The 15,065-nt window shown below is 40.0% G+C and overlaps 1 protein-coding gene across 10 annotated transcripts in view; it reads right to left on the bottom strand.

The window, feature by feature from the left end:
- Positions 1 to 15,065, bottom strand: part of tjp1b (tight junction protein 1b) — a 56,892-nt gene that overhangs the window by 32,657 nt on the left and 9,170 nt on the right. For 8 of the 10 annotated variants that reach the window (XM_075470079.1, XM_075470081.1, XM_075470082.1 and 5 more), the window contains exon 2: positions 14,908 to 15,049. In XM_075470079.1, the coding sequence (XP_075326194.1) occupies positions 14,908 to 15,049 (142 nt within the window). Of the gene's footprint in view, positions 1 to 631; positions 809 to 14,907; positions 15,050 to 15,065 lie in introns of those variants that run through there. The other 2 variants (XM_075470088.1, XM_075470089.1) reach the window with 2 other exon arrangements.

The raw sequence follows: 15,065 nt of genomic DNA, 5'->3' as shown, positions 1-15,065 counted from the left end.
GAGCTAAAATTGGCTAGTTTCCACTTAGCTTCACCAAAAACACCCCCTTGGTTTTACTGAAGGAACATCAAAACAAGGTGAGCCACCATGACCTTCCATTTTATTGAGTAAAAGTAAAACGATGACATATTTCTCGCAGCTGAATTCATGATACCACTCCCTCATCTCCCCCTGCCTCCTGACTCTTAATAAATATTGCACCCCTTTCTACCCTCCTGGGCAAATCGAACCCCAAAGTGGCCGACATTTTGTTCCAGAAGCTGGACTAGCTCCTACTCGCTAGCGTTACCAGGGGGTACCTAACAACCAGTCCGACCGATGACAGCATGAATGAAATGCATTTTGGGACTTCGCATAACACCATCTGCAACCTTGGCAACGAATATGCCACCGTGCACTGTTATGAGTGATTTCAATGGGAGGATAACGTTAGCATGTTGGGCAGCTAGCTATCCACTTAGCATAGCGCAGAGGCAGTCTGCTAGCAGTGAGGCAGCTAAGTTACCTCGGCTTGCACCGTTATCGCTCGCTTGTACCCGCAGGGGGACACATCCAGTGTGCTCCTGCAGCTACAGTGGCACATTCGCTTCCAGTCAGCTCAGTCGAGGATAAATAAAGAAAACCCATTCACCTTCGCAATTACAACGGTCCTTGCGACGTGCTTGTGAAAATCTTACAGAGGAGAAAAGGTCTTCCTGGTGTGGCTCCAGAGCAGCAGCAGCCGCCGCACTGCAATGGCAGGCAGTGGATGAAGCCTTCTTTCTCCCCCCTCTGCGCTCACACTTCGGATGCCTTCACCGCCGCGGCGACAGTGACAGGTTCGCTTGGAAGAAACCATTTCGGTTTTTCTGCAGGGGGGAGAGGAAGGATGCAGGGAGGATGTCCACAGCAGCAGCCGCAGAAGCAGCAGTCTTCCAGCAGCATCAAGCGCCATTCCAGCGAGAGAGCGACAGGGAGGGGAGAAAATATGGAGCCTTAACCATTCCCGCTGAACATCCCAGTTCCCGCCATGAAAGGACGAATGGATGCGACTGCTCATTATGTAATCGAGTTTAATAAATCGATTAATAAAGATATGCTCATCATCCTTATTGCCCATAAATATTGCATTGCTGTAATGTACATCCCAGGAAAGTCACTCTTTGTTTTACAATTTACGACAATAGCCGTAGAATTAGATTACTGCCATTTTAATGCTCACCATACTCTGGACAAACTGGCCTCTGTTTACACTATATGGACTGAGGGTGAGAATAAGTAAAAAGTTTCAACTCTACAGCAAATATGAGGACATTTATATTTGTTTAATAAAAGGGAATACTCACATAGTCCTACATTTAGCTTAAACTAAGCATCTTCATTGTATATTGCACATTTTGATTGATTGATCAGACAATAAGATGAAATTGAAATTTAAGGTGAAATTGTTTTATTTCGGCAACTATTTTCAGGTTTTCCTGAACATAGTTCAGCAGCATTAGCCCCAAAATAGTTAATTTCACTGTTCGAGTTTTGTAAAGGTCTGCAAATATGTGTTTGCCCTCACGCGTCTATAAACAAGGTGTTTATGATAGTTCTTATATAAATAGGCCATTTGCAGAATATTTAGTACCAGTGTTCAAACACAAGGTTTTAAGATATATTTAATATGGATTTCTTTGTAAAACATTTACAGCAAGGTGATGTAGATCTTTAAAATATCTACACTGAGATCCTCATCTTCCATTTTCATGTAATATTCATAATAAAAGTCAATATAAAAGGAAAAAATATGAGACAAGGACATTTTCATTTCAACTTATGTGTGGTTGGATTGATTAGTTGTGCTTAAAACTAATTAATAGGCAAAGAGGAGAGGGTTTACCCCTCACGCTTGTCTCCATGTGTGTGTCTGGGATAAACAACTACCCCAGGATAAAGATTAGCCTAGATGTCCTTGGTGTGAAAGATATTTCTCATTGATGTCATATTGTTGTGAATCCACAGTACGTTATCAAGAAATCAATTCGGATATAAATTTTAACTACGGCAAACATAAAGTTTTTATAGGGAACGCTGAGGTAGGTTACTCAAGTAGTAATGACATGCTGCAGAAAGTAATTTAAAATGCAGAGGATAGAATTAAAATCCACCCTACAGTCACGATGCTCAATACTCCTTCCCATGGGGCACACAGATCTAATCAATATACAGTAGAATGTAAATTGTGCACTGCACCAAACCCCACTCTTAAGACTCTATCGCTGGCACTTTAGTTTTTTTGTGCTGGCTTTCCCAGAACCTAATTCTCTGCAGCACCTTTAGTTGTTGAGTATTTTATCAGTTTGAGATTGCGTGACCGTTGCTGTCACCTCTACCTCTGGCACTAATGAGCGCGGGAGAAGGTTGGATCTGAATGTAATGCTGGAGGAGCACAGAGGTCCTGCAATGTTGCTGACGGTAGGAGATTGCTGCAGACTCCATTGGAGGATCGGGAGGAGAAGGGGGCGGGGGCATCTTGAATGTATGATTGCGAGATGGCCAAGGTCATAAGAATTTAAACAACAAGGGCAGTCGCAGAATTTCCTGTGGGAAAATAAAATGTGATAGACAACAAGCGTGCAAACATAAAGAAAACTCTAAATGCATTAGTGACCTGTCCCTTTAGCCAGACCTTTTGATGCATGTCAGGACTGAGCACTAATAATGACTCGATAATGGCACTTCTTATCATACATTTTCACCGTGTTTGACTGTGTTAAAACTGCTTCAAATATTGAGCAGAAAAAAGTCATAATAAAGCTGTCAAACCTCACCAAAAAAAAATACATGGACATACACTTATCCCGACTATCTGCAGTTAGGAGAAGTGGATTAATGCTAATTAATGTATTTCTATTGAAGCCCTTGAAATACCCTCTGTTACTGCTACGACCGTGTTTGCATCACTGGCTCCAACCGCACAGAGGGAGTCTCACACGCCGTGCAATAGAATGATGCAGCCTCTCTCTCTCTCTCTCTCTCTCTCTCTCTCTCTCTCTCTCTCTCTCTCTCTCTCTCTCTCTCCTCAGCACATTTAAGAAGACCCGAACTAGAGTATGACTGTAGGAACAATTCACACGAGTGGAAAGGCAAATTAGAAATTCACAGCAGGTCTGGCCTTAAAATGCACCGCCCCTGATGGTAAGTGAGTCACCTCTCAGCTGTACAGGTCAGGAAAACAGCCTACTAAGCAAAGGCTGGCATGTCTTTCTATGAGCTTTAATGACTGCAGCTATCCAGTGGCATGACAGATGTTAAACATAGCGCTGCCGCAGAGGAAAACAACTGCATTTGTCAAATAGCAGTGTGAGAGAAAGTTAATCATGTGGCATCATTTTGCAAAAAAGTTCCAAACTTTATGCTTCTTAGCTTGTTATCCAGTGTATGTTTTTTTTTTTTTTAAATATTAAAAACTCGTAGTTTAATCCCATTATGGAGTTAATATGCTACTGTAAAAACGGTTGTATCTCTATGATTCCCGTGTTGTCTCTGCCAGCCTCAATGACCTCCAGCGTGACAGGGCAGCACTCTGAGTCGACAGCCGACGCATTGGTTCAGGAGAGAGAGAGGTTTCATAATGCCACGAGATTACAAAGTGCAGCACAGAGAACGGTGTTCATGATCCAGCAAGTATGAGATATCTTGTAAAGTCAGCAGTTAAAGAAATACCTATCAAATGATGCTTTATGGAAGAGTAAAGTGTGACCTGGGTGTATCCGAGCTGAGGATGTAGAGCTGGAAATCCAACTGAGACATTTGGCTGCAGTCTACTGGTCTCTGTTGGGCTGCTTACGAGCTGGTTTTAGTGATCCCGCACATAATGAGATATATCTCATCTTTCATCCAAATACGTATCACTGACGATGACACTGATGCAGCTGGCTTTGCTACTGCTGACTCTTATGTAAGGGCCAGCTTGAGACACAACACTGCAGGCAAGAACAAGTTTTTTTTTTCTTTTTCGTTCACTAGTTAATTTTTAGGTTTTTGGTCAATCCACTTCCATAACGTATTTTAGAGCAGCAGGAAGAAGTCACCCAAAACACAAATCTATGCATTTAGTTTCTGTTTTTTTTTTTTTTTTATCAACTTACTGTTTATCCGAATTAGTGGATATATATACGATGTCATGCTTTTGATGCGTCATTTTCATGCTCAAACATAAACTTTCAGAAATCTTGAAATACAAAAGACAAAAGTTTCCATGAAACAAATAAAGTAATTGTTGTTTTCCAGTGAAAATGCATGTAAGTCAACAGTAATGAACAAACATTTTCAACCTGGCCTCATTCAAAGTTAAGATTTCTACAATTTTCCCTCTCTATGAAGTCTTATTTGCATATTTAAACTAACATTTTCCAGAGAGCTTTCTCTAAATGTAACTGAGCAACATGGGTTTCATGGTGATTTCATGGATTCTATTGGTTCACAAAATTTTGCTGTATGCACTTTGTTTTCATTTGCAATCAATAGTTTACATATTTTTTTCACCGCAATCAACATGCTGCTGAGAGATGTGTTTTGGGGTTCTGCTTGCAGCAGAAATTCCTGCAATGGAGCAACTAAATCAGCATGAATAATTAAATGCAAAAAATATCACGCCTGCACACCACCATGCAGCTATCTTCCAACTGAATTGTTTCTTCATTAATGTGTGTCATGTCACTGTGTCAAAAATAGTATCCAAGTAAAACTCTGTTCCTTTTCTTTTTCAAACTACCATTTCAAAGTCAGGTATTTCATAATAGAGTGAGAGGAGTGACAAACAGGGAGGGGGAAGAGCTACAATGAGTAAAAAAAACAAAACGAGACAAATACCATCTGATGCTGTGAGCAAACAGGATGTGATTGACAAAGATGCAAATCTGTATTTAATGTTTTGTGTTTTTTTTGTTTTTTTACTTCAATGCTAGAATCACAACCCATGTACAGGAAGGGAATACATATTTATTTTTAAGATCCCCCAAATGAATCTATAATCTCTGTCTCATTTTCCCACCAACAGCTGAGAGCTCAGACATATCAGGCCTGAGAATCACATGACAGCAGGCTACCAACATCCAAATCCTCTCGGGATCAAACGACTCATGTACAGTAGCAAAGAAACAATCACCTAAGTATGTTTATCTCAGGAGGGAAGCACAAATGCTAATAAAGATGAACAATTCCAATCAGTTGATGCGGATGACTGTTATGACAGGGAGGTTTTAAGCTGTGAACTGGAGAGTTAATTTATTTTGCCTTTGAACAAACATCCACATACAGACTGCAATGTTGACCTAGAGGTTGAATGGCTTGAGGGGTATAAAAGCTTTTAAAGCAGCCAATCCCGGATCAATCAAATTGTGCAGACAGCTGTAAATATCAGCAACAGATGAATTTTCTGTGTTGAATAACAGGAAACATTCTAGGGCTCTTTTCAGTTAAGTCTTAAACCTACAGTATTGATAAAAAACACATTATATAAAATACAAATATAAGGGCGGCGTGACCTATGCTGTGATTTACCACTTATACCGAAATTAACGAGGTGGCTGTAATCTTTAATAATCCATTAACAAGACCTTTACATGATTTCCAAAGAGGTTGTCAGAGAGAGAAACCCTGCTCAGGATATGAGTAAGGCAACTGGAGGCCTTGGTGGTCTTGGTTCAGATGCTCCCTTTGGACCATACTAAAAGGGAGTGGAGCGCAGCTGATATGGGTAACAGAGACAGGAAGGAAAAAGGGAGAAAAATCACCCAGGGGTAATTTACCGCACTGCGGAAACAAGGCAGGCAATACTATAAATCTCCTTCCCTCTCAATTCAACTGGAAATTAATTTTTTATCACATCTACAGGTTGACTCATTAAAAAACCGCCATGAAAAAAACCTGCATATCTTACAAAGTGAATAGTGCAGGCTACCCCCTATGCAATACATCAAATGAGCATGGGTTTAAACAGAACATGATCTTGCATGGCTTCACAAACCTCATGAGCATCACAGCAAGCCTTCCCATTCTGGTTGCAGCCCTACCCACTCTTTGAACTAATATTAATGTATTTAAAATGTTCTATCTCTAAATTTGATGCTAAAAATTTATCTAAAACCAGCACAACCAACCTCTGCTTTGTCTGTTGCCTTCAGCTATGCAAAAGTGGTTGTTTTGCTGGGTTCCCGCACATTTATGTAGTTAAACTCTGCCCTCTGCAGGACTTCAGCTGAACTCTATTTTACATGTCAGACCTGACTGGAAAACTGTGCAAGAAGACATTTGTATGGAGAGCTTTTTATGATGGTGTGAATAAAAGCACAAGGAGAGTAGATCTGCGTGATTTCAACCCCTGCTGGCTAATGATGTTGCACGCACTGATGATGAGGGAGACACATGAAGGACTAGGGGTTGTTCACTCACGGGTCCGCTGTTATGGGATGCTCCTGAGTCTAAACAGCATATGGTGCCTCCCAGGGCATCAACACACATCCTACATGTCCAGTAACACAGCAGGCTGTATCACACACACAAAATGTTCTCACATTTCTTCCTTTAATTCATTCTCAAACACACTCTAGGTATTCTGGCTTCGTGCAGCCGTTGTATCGTCATAAAACAGACACTTGTAATTGTTACATTTCTGTTTATAAAAATGCTCTGTCATGTTAAATCTCACACTATAATCAATATTCTGAGATCTGACACTAACATAAGATCCAATACATGCCAGGGCATGTTGCTCAGTTAATTTTCTCAATAAATGGGTGACAAACTGTAGCATAATAATGAGAAATACAGCTGAAATTGTAAGTTAGTTTATCTTCTACGAGTGTTTCCTGTTTTATGTAGTGATTGGAAATTGAATATCTTTAGGATTTGAATCATTGGTCAACTAATGATGTGAGTTTTCTTTTTTTTTCCAATATTCAAAAACAAATGTCATCAGTTTATCACATAAATGTATCATGAGGTTTAACAGACAACAAAAGTAATTGTTTTTTCTGCATCCATTAATAAATAATTCATATGAAGGGAACAACACAGCTCATCAGTTATTCTGTTGGGATCGAAAATGTGTCTATGAGTCGATATTACAAAAAAATATCACAAAAGAATCCCAGTGTAGTTGCTGCTTATAAAAACACATCCCCTCCATATAAACAGTATTATCATGACAATCAATCAAGCTCCAATGTAATCTACCGAGCGTCCACAACTGCAAGCAGCAAACCTCATGATTGATTAAGTTGTCTCGGGACAGCCTTCACTGTGTTTCATTCTTCATACTTGACTTCCCCACCAGGGCCACCATCTTCATTCCTACAAACATTACATCATCCTGCTGGTAGTCCTTCACATGACCTCACACTCAAAAGCTCAGGGGAGGGGGGTGGGGGGTTGCATGGACACCCAGCTCTTCTCCAGAATAAGTCGAAATCATAATGAAAGTCTTTTAGTGTTGGCTGAATGGATCCAGATTGTATTTCGTGGAGGGAAAATATTGTATGTGATGTTGGTTTTGTGCCATGCTTTCACTAATCCACAGCTGCTGCGGATGGTGCTTACTGTCCAGGTCTCTCCTCCTGCCATAAATCACAAAGGAAAGTCAATAGAGTTGTTGGGATTTATGCGGGTTTGAGTGTTCTCTCATGAGATGATTTGTAGTTGATGAGCGACACAAGCTCAACCATAAAAACAATTCAAAGGGACGGGTCATTTTCTTTAAATTGTCCTTTTACAGCTAAAGCTGTTGTACTGTGTTAGTGAGAACTATAGGAAATCCATTTTAAGCTGGCTGACTGATAGACATTCACCATGAAACATGTAGCAATCAGTTAGTTAATATTTATCATTTTTATTATATAATTCCCATGTTGTCCTTTTTCAGGTTTTATTGTTTCTGTGAAAGAAAAGGAGTCAACAGAAGAGGCAGCATATTGCTACAAGATGTGTGACATGATGGTTTTCTATACATACAGTGCACAGTGACCCACCATATGTCCCATCAGAGGACACATGAACAGGCCTTGCTCCTGAATCACAGCCTCAAGAAATGCACTCAACATCTGCTATCGCCTGTGGGATCTCACATGGAACCTTCGCAAGCATCACGCATGGTCAGCTCCACATCGACATCATATGTAAACCTCCTGATTCACCTCCAATCACCCCCCCAGTGTTTATCACCCAAAGGACAAATAGAAAAAAAAAAACATCCAATTGACTGTTCTTACATAACAGACCTGTCTCACTTAGAGGAAAAAAAGAAACTCCAATCACAGTGCCTGCCCTCACCTCCCCCTCTACTCCCTCCTACAGTGCTAGTCGTGATAAATCTCCTGTGCCTGTCCGCTCCTCCCTTCTTTTTCTGCCTTTCCACAGCCCTTGTGGTGTATCCCACTCAGGTGAAGCTCCCACCTCCACGCCTTCATCACAAGGGAATGATCTCCCTCGAACAGGCCCTGAATATGCAAATTGGTTAATTCAGCTGCAGTTGCTCTCTCCATAAATGCATCTGCAGCAGTTTCCTAAGACTGAGCAGTGAATAAATGCTTAGGTCGGAGCTTTTTTTTTGGTTGTAGTTAGGGAGGAGTGCCTTGGTCCACGGCAGATTGCAGCCAAGGATGGGATTTGAAGAGTGGAACTAGGCAAGCAGAACTAATAAGAGATTAAGACTTTGACCAGTGCAAACCTCAGGCCCAGCTGGTGACTGATCCTGATCTGTTATGGAGTAATGAATTTAATTGTGCTTTTCATCTTGGCTTAACTTTGTCTGCTCCTGCAGATACAGTTTTAGTATCTCTGCAGCTCACCTGGTTATCGCTTCTGCAGCAAATAGTCCTTTAACATTTTCCAAACCAGCTGAGAATGCAGGAAAAGTGCTGCATTAAAAACAAAATCAAGGAACATGAAACGCCAACCTCTGTCTAGCTTCTACACTGCACCAGAACTACAACTGAAGTTTTCTGTATGTGTGAAATATGTGCTTTCCTATTGGAAAGATGAAACGAGCACCATATGCAGTATTCATAAACACCGCAACATTAATGCACAACAAAATACACACAGCAAAAAAAAACAAAGGCCAATTCCAAAGCAAAGCTGAGAGTTCTTCTAGTATCGAGCCCCACAGTTGTATTTTTAGAACACCAAAGAAAAGTCAGCAATTGGATTCCTGTGATTCGTGTTGAGAATGATAAAGTGAATAAGTGCGTGTGTTAATACGGGAACAAGTGGACCAATGTATCTCCCTTTAAGCAAAAAAAAATGATAATTGCATACTGTGGCTTTGAAATTGGATAAGCTCATGTCGATGAACATAGAAAAATAAGTCCTCCTATACACAAAAGCATTGGACGCATAGAGGACTGTTATTAACCCCCCTTCTCTTCATCTCTGTTGTGCTTTCTGCAGCCTTAGCACTAAAATCTGATTCAAGCTTTCTGTAAGCAAGTGCAATGCTTGCCAACACAAATGACAGCAGGAGTCGGCCGGGAGCCAAAGTCCTCCCCGGACTATCGAGAGAGAAGAGCAATCAAAAGAAGCAATCGATATAAACAAAGTCTTAACTACTATTGATTATTTACCTCCACACTGATGGGCAATGATAGTTGTGGACCTAAATTCATACACTCAGTTGATTAATATCCCCACTAGTCTGTTGAAAATGTTAAGTTTGTAAGAAATAAGGCCAGATCATCCGGCAGCTCACTAGCAGTGTTGTGTCTGTTGTGACATTTCAGTTGGATGCAATGGAAACTGCTCCCGAGCTCAGCATCCTGCAGTCTCATCACTCACTGTAAGGCGGACCGTTACTTCCATCAGCTGCATTTGAGTTTGGAAAAGTCAGCAAGTTTTCCTCTGATGCACACATAGTCGGTACAATATATATACAATATACACTGTCAATATATAAACAATATATACCCTGGGTAATACAAATAGAGATATATGTCTATATCTATATTTATATGTATGTACATACATATGAAGACAGAGAGAATAAAAGCAAAACACCTTTAACTGAGCTCTCACTCAGTGCAGCATTGTCAGAGTAGCAGACCGCAAAGACAAATGACTGCAATTTGTCACTCTCTCGATGACTTAAGAGCAGGATGGATATAAGAATAAAGAAACACTACACTGCCTTTTCCACTCAAATGGAGACTCGGCTGTGTTCATCGAAAAATCAAGGCCACTGCTAATCTGTCAATTACAGCCCTGAAGCCTGCACCATTTCACCGCCACATATACTAGCTGGGAGCTGAATGTTGATTTAGCAGTTCCTTAAACATCCTTAAACATTTTCACTCACTTAAAAACAATGACAAGTGCTACCATACGAGATGTCAGTCGGTCAGTCAGTTAGTCCACCACTTTCACTGAAATATGTCAACTATTTTTTATCTGTCACAGGCAGCACAATTGACCATTGTTTTGCCTTTTAGTGAAATAAAGTATTTTGACTTGTGGATGGATTTATACAACGGGAAATTTGATACAGATATTCATGACTATCAGAAGATAAATCAGCATAATCCAAATGTTTCTCTCTAATCCATCGATATTTACTATGGACCGCAAGATGACATTTATGGTTTTGTTGGAAATTTAAATCACAAGTTATTGCTAACCTCAGAGTAAATTACAATATCTTTGATGTTCTTCAGATTTCTCATGCAGCAGCATCAGCAAGTCATGATTCAACATGTCCACAAATAATCCGTGCAAAACTAATGATATTCAATTAATCCGAGCTGTTTCTCTCCAAGGGTGGGGTCGAGGGGTGGCGTGAGTAGGCACAGGGCCACCCATAAAATTCAACTCACTCCCGCAGACGATGCCCCAATTTTAGATAATCAAATTAAAAGATTTTACCTGCGTGACCGGTTGCGCATTAGGTACCGAAGTGCAAGTGAATGCAGCACATAATGTACTCTGATATCTATGCAGTCCCTTTGTCCTAACATTAGCATGTTTGCACAGGCAGAACTCACTGTTGCCGGGTACGTAAAACATGGCAGAAAGTGGCCATTTTTTTTTGCAGCATGAGAATTTGAATAAAAATGTAAGTGTAAACTGGGGTGGATTTGATTATAACCACTGCAACTATGAAACATCACATATTGAGAGGACTGGGCCAGTTAATACCAAAATGCTGAAGATAAAAATGCTGGTGGGGATGGTGAGGCTGGCTCTGTGAAGGATGGATTCCCCCCCGCCTCTCCCCCAGTGGAAGCCCCCCCCCCAATACCGCGACCCTGAACTAGATTAAGTGGTTATGGAAAATGGATGGATAGATGGTGAGGCATGCCGGAGAGTCGAGAGGACACAGCTATATAGAACTGCACATTTGGCTGTGGATGATCACATCATATCACTGTTGCCATACCAGCACATTTTTATCCGGAAAGTTCTGTTTTATGTCTGCATCAATACTTTCAAGTTCTTGATCATAACTCATTTATACAACATGGTCTTGCCAATTGCTTATGTGGGTAATACAATATACCTGTCAAGACTTTTTACATTTTATGAAGATGATGTAAAAGTCCTAATATCCTAAATAATATGACATGTCAATTAGCTCAGAATGCTGAAAACACACTGATAAAGGCAGGCTGAAAGTGTTCTCTTACACCGGCATTAAAGATAAACTCTCAAAGTACAAAGTGACTTCGTTTTCCAATAAGCTGCGACACAATTTAAATAGAAACAGAATACAAATGATTTCAACTGTGATTGAAAATTGTACAATGCAACACATCAAACTGTGACTTAGAAATGTCAACATTTTATTGGGTTAGCAACATGGTCAGATGTAAAAAGAACAAGTTATAGAAGCTGAGTCATTTTAAGTGACTATGAGGGGGTGTTTACCAAAGAAACATAGTACAAATGGGAAATGATATTTCTCAATGCAATGGTGCAATGAATTTGGTTGTTTCATCATCCACGTGCAAACGAGCCTAAAAAAAAAATACTCTAAATAAAGTTTTGGTTTTTTTTATTCTAAAAGAAATTTCTCTGAATTTTCTGATTGTTTTGCACGTGGATGATGAAACAACCAAATTCATTCCGCCATTGCATTGAGAAATATCAATGGTGGATATCATATCTCTTTTCGTACAAATCAAACAAAGCTAATGCTGAAATCCCTAAATAGGCTCAGGAACACTTCTCAAAACCACTGTTAGTCAAATTCATCACTACACCCACAAACACTATTTAAAATTCAATCATGCAAACAAAAAACTTTTGAAAAAACACAATCCAGAAATGTCAAAGCCTTCTCTGGGCCCACGCCCACGTTAGATAGACTGAGGCAAAGTTGGACACTGTGAGAAATCACAACCTGAAATTAAAACAGTCATGAAATGAGGAATGCTGTGTCCTCCCAATTCACATCTGTGAAGGCATCATTAGTGCAAAATGGTGCATACAGATTTTAGAGCGAAAAAGCTACCATCCAGATTACACCTGTTTCCTTGAATATTTCAGCTAGATAACGCCAAACCAGCTGACTCGGTAGTAGAAGAATCCAGGTGCTAAACTGACCACCTGCAGTTCGGACTTTTCACCGGCTAAACATTCAAGCATTGTGATGCAAAAAAAATAAAAAAATACAACAAAATTGGGAAAACGTTTTGTTTTCCAAGCTACAGCTGTTGTTCTCCTCAAAACACTTACGAAGCGTTGTTAAGAAGCAGGTGGAGGTGATGAAACACAGCGGCAGATAAGCCCCTGTTCCAACTTTAAAAAAACCAAAACATACTGCATTAAACTGGAAGTGATTGTGTGAATGTTTGAAAAAATGAATTAAAAAGTAATTATAAAATTTCTTGATCTTGACATGTGAAATGTCCTCTTAAATTATATGATCCGACTGATTTTCCCATCGATCCTCACTGATTTACTTTTCATTTGCACAGAGCACCCCAACTTCTTTGGAAATAGAGTTGTTGCTCCTGATGTTTTAAGGGCATGAACTAGTTTAAGCAGCTTTAAGCAACCGCAAAGCAGCAAAATAAACTATTAAAATTTAATGCTTGTACCCTTGGAGCATTAAAAACTCTCACGTTCTCAAAAGCCTACATTACTAATACGCACCAAATCTTGTATCAATAATTCAACCAGATCAGGGGTTTTGCGCTATCCTGTAATGAGCTGGAGTGTTAGAGCTGCATTCACAGTCAGGGTCATAGCTGAGCTGTCAACACAATATAATTCCCCTGAGGCTGAGGCCCTCCAGCAGTCTACTGCTCTCTCTGTAAGTAACAAGGTACGGCAAGTGTGCTTATCATGACTACGTCAGCTTCGATTTATGCACATCAGAGCTCTTGATGTCTGCTTTCTGGATTAGCATTCCTAATTTATCAGAAATCTTCATCCCGTGGTTATTCAATGTGACTCAATTGAATAAAAGAATACGAGTTCAACTTTGAGCACTGAGAAACAGTCTGATGTGTTTAAGGACAGTGAACCTCCTGAACAGGAAGACGTGCGTATGACGGGTGTGTGTCCATGAAGTGGATTTCATTTTTGTAACCCCGACAGTGAATCTCAAATGAAATAGTAATCGTTTTGATACCATTGGCATCACATCAGCTTGAAAAATTCCATCAGCCCTTTGACCTATTATATCTAAGAACAGATTATAAAAGCTATCATGAGAACACTGTGTTACGATTGTGTTTGAGGGTACAACCTGCAGCTGGTCAGCAAAGCATAGCCTAGCATAAAGACAGGGAATAACAAATATAACTACATTTTCCTTCCACAAATCAAACTCATTATTATGATGTTTTGTCTGATTAAAGTCTGCAAGGCTCTCTCAAATAGCTTGAAAAAAAAATACACCACATTTACATCCACCTTTTTGATTGTTTTGCTAAATTGGATGCCTACAGGATGACAGTTATATAGTTTAATCCTTTACACACTCAGCAAGTGAGCCAAGATAACTGCATACTGCTGTATGATATATCCAAACTGCACTACATGCATATAACAACATGTCTTAAGACATTAATTTGTTTTCTAGCTTTGGGGAAAGCAGTCTAATTCACCCAGAACTAATGTGCATGAGCTTTTGAACCACATCACAAACATTTAAGTTATTCTTCAGATTACTAATGTAATATTGCCTCACCTTCATTAACTCAACTTTCCCTGAAACAGTTTGAAGCCCCACTGGGAATGCCCACCTCACACTTCGGAAATGTCTGATCTGTTGAATTGCTTTTAAAATCCATCCACTATGCCACAACTAGTTTTATATCTATGGCACAAATGCAAGAGTAATTTTGGTCTACTTGAAAATTCTGAAAACTATTTCCCTAATTATGGAGCTGTACTGACATAATAAGCACTATAGATAGCAAACTCCTGCAATGCTAAATTGAATCAGATCTGTAATACCAGTGCAACAACACAACAAATGGATAGCCCTTGTGCCATCATTGACTTTAACATTTACTTAATCAGATTTCACTGATACTGCTGCATCAAACAGTTCCAAAACTGTTTATGGCAATGAGAGAGCACTGTGGAACCTACAATCTTATTTGCAACTTACAAAAAAAGGAATCATTTGTGAAGAACAACTCCTTAATGTTAGTAGCACTTACATTTGATCTCACTGCTTTCATCCCAAAACAAAAACAAATTATTGTTGTGCAACTTCATAGATGTTCAAATTCCTCAAAGAGGTCATTAACACAGACGTTTGGAGATGTAAGACAAGCTTCTGTGGGTGGTGTATTATACAGGTTTTGGATTAATATTCTGCATGTGTGTGTGTGTCATGCTAGTCCGCTGGCCTGCACATTTGGCCATACATTACAGTGCCTGTAGTTAATCAATACAGTTTATCATTAGTGTTTGCATGTCACTTTGTTTACTCACATTGGAGTCAAGGAGATCAATGCTGTCCAAGCTCTTGCTCCTGTGGATGCGGCCCTTGATGCGGCGGAGTGATGGCTTACCCTGACCGGTGCTCGCTGAGGAGGCTGCTGTGATGGAGCCAGCGGTCGGGCTGGGGTGATGCCTGAGATCAGCAAGGA

This window comes from Odontesthes bonariensis, chromosome 7 (assembly GCF_027942865.1).
Source record: "Odontesthes bonariensis isolate fOdoBon6 chromosome 7, fOdoBon6.hap1, whole genome shotgun sequence".
Classification (NCBI taxonomy): domain Eukaryota; kingdom Metazoa; phylum Chordata; class Actinopteri; order Atheriniformes; family Atherinopsidae; genus Odontesthes; species Odontesthes bonariensis.
This window is presented reverse-complemented; position numbering and strand designations above follow the sequence as displayed.